The 3,355-nt window shown below is 51.1% G+C and overlaps 1 protein-coding gene across 1 annotated transcript; it reads right to left on the bottom strand.

Annotated features, from left to right (window-relative positions):
• Positions 1-2,264: 2,264 nt before the first annotated feature.
• On the bottom strand, positions 2,265-2,744 carry LOC112092387. The gene has a single exon (XM_024168480.1). The coding sequence runs from the start codon at positions 2,742-2,744 to the stop codon at positions 2,265-2,267; it is 480 nt and encodes a 159-aa protein (XP_024024248.1).
• Between the last annotated feature and the right edge of the window lie 611 nt (positions 2,745-3,355).

A 3,355-nucleotide genomic window follows, 5' to 3' on the forward strand; every position in this document is an offset into this window, starting at 1 on the left:
CGAGCTTGGTATTCTTCTTTTACTTGCCCGACGACCAATTGAGAGTCGCTGAAGGCGATGAGCATTTTGATTTTCAGGTGGCTGGCCAATCCCAGTCCTGCGATTAGTGCTTCGTATTTCGCCTCATTGTTCAACGCCTTGAATTTAAATCGAACCACCGAGGTAATCTTGTGGCCTTCTGGGCTGATTACCAAGACGCCGGCTCCTGACCCGCTTTCGCTCGACACTCAATCCACGTAGAGCTTCCATTCTATACTCTCGACTCCTTCAGGCGTGGCGGGAGTTGGCCTATGGGAGAGCTTGGCTAGAAAATCGGCCAATGCTTGGCCTTTGATCGCAGTTCTTGGCAAATATTTTATGTCGAACTGGCTCAGTTCTACCGACCATTTGAGGAGTCAACCGGAAGTTTCAGGCTTTTGTAGAGCCTGTCTCAACGGGTGGTTTGTAAGAACCCGTATGGTGTGAGATTGGAAATAGTGCCGAAGCTTTCTTGAAGCTACCATCAAGGCGAGGGCTAAGCACTCCATTTCGCTGTATCTTGATTCGGCATCGAGGAGTCTCTTACTTACATAGTAGATTGGCAATTGCACCCTTTCTTCCTCTCTTATTAGTACGGAGCTTACGGCGTGTTGGGACACAGAAAGGTATAGGCTAAGCTCCTTGTCGGGGTTTGGTTTCGACAAAATTGGGGGCTTGCCCAAATGTTACTTCAATTTTTGGAAGGCCTCTTAACATTGCGGTGTCCACTCAAAATGCCCGCTTCCTTTTAAAGCGTCGAAGAAGGGGACGCATTTGTCTGTCGCTTTTGATATAAACCTGTTTAGGGCGGCGACACATCCTGTTAACCTTTGCACTTCCTTTGGCTTAGTTGGGGACCGCATATCTCGTAAGGCTTTAATTTTCTCGGGGTATGCTTCTATCCCACAATTGCTAACCATAAAACTGAGGAATTTCCCCGACCCAACTCCAAAGGTACATTTCTGGGGATTAAGTTTCATGTGGTATTTTCTTAATACATCAAACATTACCCCCAGATGGTCGACGTGCTGGCTGGCCCTGGCGCTCTTTACAAGCATTTCGTCAACGTAGACCTCCATGGTCTTGCTGAGCTATTGAGCGAACATTTTATTCACGAGCCTCTGGTAGGTAGCCCCTGCATTTTTTAGGCGGAAAGGCATCACCTTGTAGCAGTAGAGGCCCCTGTCAGTTATGAAGGACGTGTGCTCCTCGTCGGCTGGATGCATGGGGATCTGGTTGTATCCGGAGTAGGCGTCCATAAAACTCAGCATCTCATGTCCCGTCGTGGCGTCGACCATTTGGTCTATCCGTGGGAGTGGAAAGCCATCCTTGGGTCCGGCTTTGTTGAGATCGCTGAAGTCGACGCATGTTCTCCAGTCCCCGTTGGGCTTGACTACTAGAATGGGGTTCGATACCCAACGTGGGTAATGGGCCTCCCTGATGAAGCCATTGTTGATCAGCTTGTCGACCCTGAACCCATTGTTGATCAGCTTGTCGACCTCCTCTTTCAGCGCTTCATACCTCTCAGGATTCATCGGTCGACGCTTCTGGCGTTTGGGAGGATATGAGGGGTCGACGTTCAGGGAATGGCATATAATGTTGGCATCGATCCCTTCCATGTCGGCGTGGTTCCAGGTGAAGACATCTAAGTTTTTCCTAAAGAAGTTCTCGATCTCAACCTTAAGTGATGGGGCTAAGTCTGAGCTCATTTTTAGCACTTTGGTGGACTCGCCTTCATCAACTTGAATTTCCACCAATTGCTCGATGGGTTGAGACCATGTGACCTCCTCTTGAACCCTGGGGTCTATGTCCTTGACGGGGTTCTGATAAACCATCCTAGCCTCCTGTCTCCCTGGCTGGTCATATATGCGCAGGGCATCGGAGTATGCAACCCTAGCTTCGTACTGGTTGCTCTTTATCTCGCCTACGCCATTTGGGGTAGGGAACTTGACCTTCTGGTAGTAGACGGAAGTTATGGCCCTTAGCGCCTGAAGGGTTGGTCTCCCAATCACGGCGTTGTACTGGGAGCCTCCTTTTATAACCACAAAGTTGGCCATCGTAGTAGCCTGTCGGGGTTTTTCTCCGGCGGTTATAGGCAAGCGGATGGTCCCCTGGGGGATGACGGAGTCCCCGGTGAAACCATATAGTAGCCTAGAGGTCTTTTCCAATTGTTCCTTTTAGATCCCCATTTTCTCTAAGCAGTCGGAGTTTAGGAGGTCCACCGAGCTCCCATTGTCTACCAAGATTCAGCACACGGTGTGGTTCCCTATCATGGCTTCCACCACCAATGCATCATTATGGGGGAAGTGAACTCCGCTGGCGTCGTCCTCGTTAAAGGCTACGTCGGTGTGGCTGTACCTTGGGGTTTTTGAAGCGGAGACGCTCCAGAATCGCTCCTGGTAAACCCCCCTGGCCTCGTGGGCGTAGTCCTTCTGAGACCTCCTTGAGTCTCCTCCTATATAAGGGCCGCCGAGGACAGTTCGTATGACGCCGACAGGTTCTCGGTCCTCTGGGCACTGGTTCTCCTCTCGGCGTCGACCGTCATTTTGTCCACCGTGGCCATCATGTCGAGGTCTTCGTTCAGCTTTGAACTCCTGTAGCCTCCCCTCGCGGATTACCCTTTCGATTTCATCCTTGAGGTCGGCGCAATCGTTGGTGTGGTGGCTGACATCGCCGTGGAACCTGCAGAATTTCTTCTGATTTCTCCGGTTGGGATCTGTCCTCATGGGTTCCGGGAGGCGCAGTAGATTTCTGCGGCCGACCTGATTGAAGACCTCCTCGACTCCTACTGTTAGTTCGTGGTAAGAATCGTACCTTTGAAACAGCCGAGGCTTACGGCTCTCCTCTTATCTTGGCTTTTTGGCTTCCAGAGCACTCAACGTCACGGCAGGCTGCTTGTCTCCGCTTCCTCCGCCTCGACGCTTTTTCCCATCCTGCTTTGCAGGCGCCGACCCTTGCTCGGTCCCTTTATTCTTGTTGGACCTATGCTCGGGGTCATTTGTGTCTGCCTCTTCGGCGTTGATGTATCCTTGTGCTCGCACAATAAATTCCTTGTAGCTGGATGGGGGTTTCCGGTTCAACTCTCCCTTGAAGGGGGTGATTTTCTTCATGCTAGACAATGCCCCCATCAAGGCCTCTCTGTCCGTTATATCCATCGTGGCGGCGACAGCTTCCCCGTATCTGGCAAGCCATTCCCTTAATGACTCATTCGGCTTTTGGTATATTGCCATCAGATTCTACTTCGGGGGGACGTACTTTTTAACCCCTATGAATTGGAGGGAAAATGCTTCCTTCAACTCATCCCAGCTCGAGATAGAATTTGGCCTCAGCGTCCGGA

The sequence above is a fragment of the Morus notabilis genome, unplaced genomic scaffold (assembly GCF_000414095.1).
Source record: "Morus notabilis unplaced genomic scaffold, ASM41409v2 Scaffold436, whole genome shotgun sequence".
In the NCBI taxonomy this organism is placed as follows: Eukaryota; Viridiplantae; Streptophyta; class Magnoliopsida; order Rosales; family Moraceae; genus Morus; species Morus notabilis.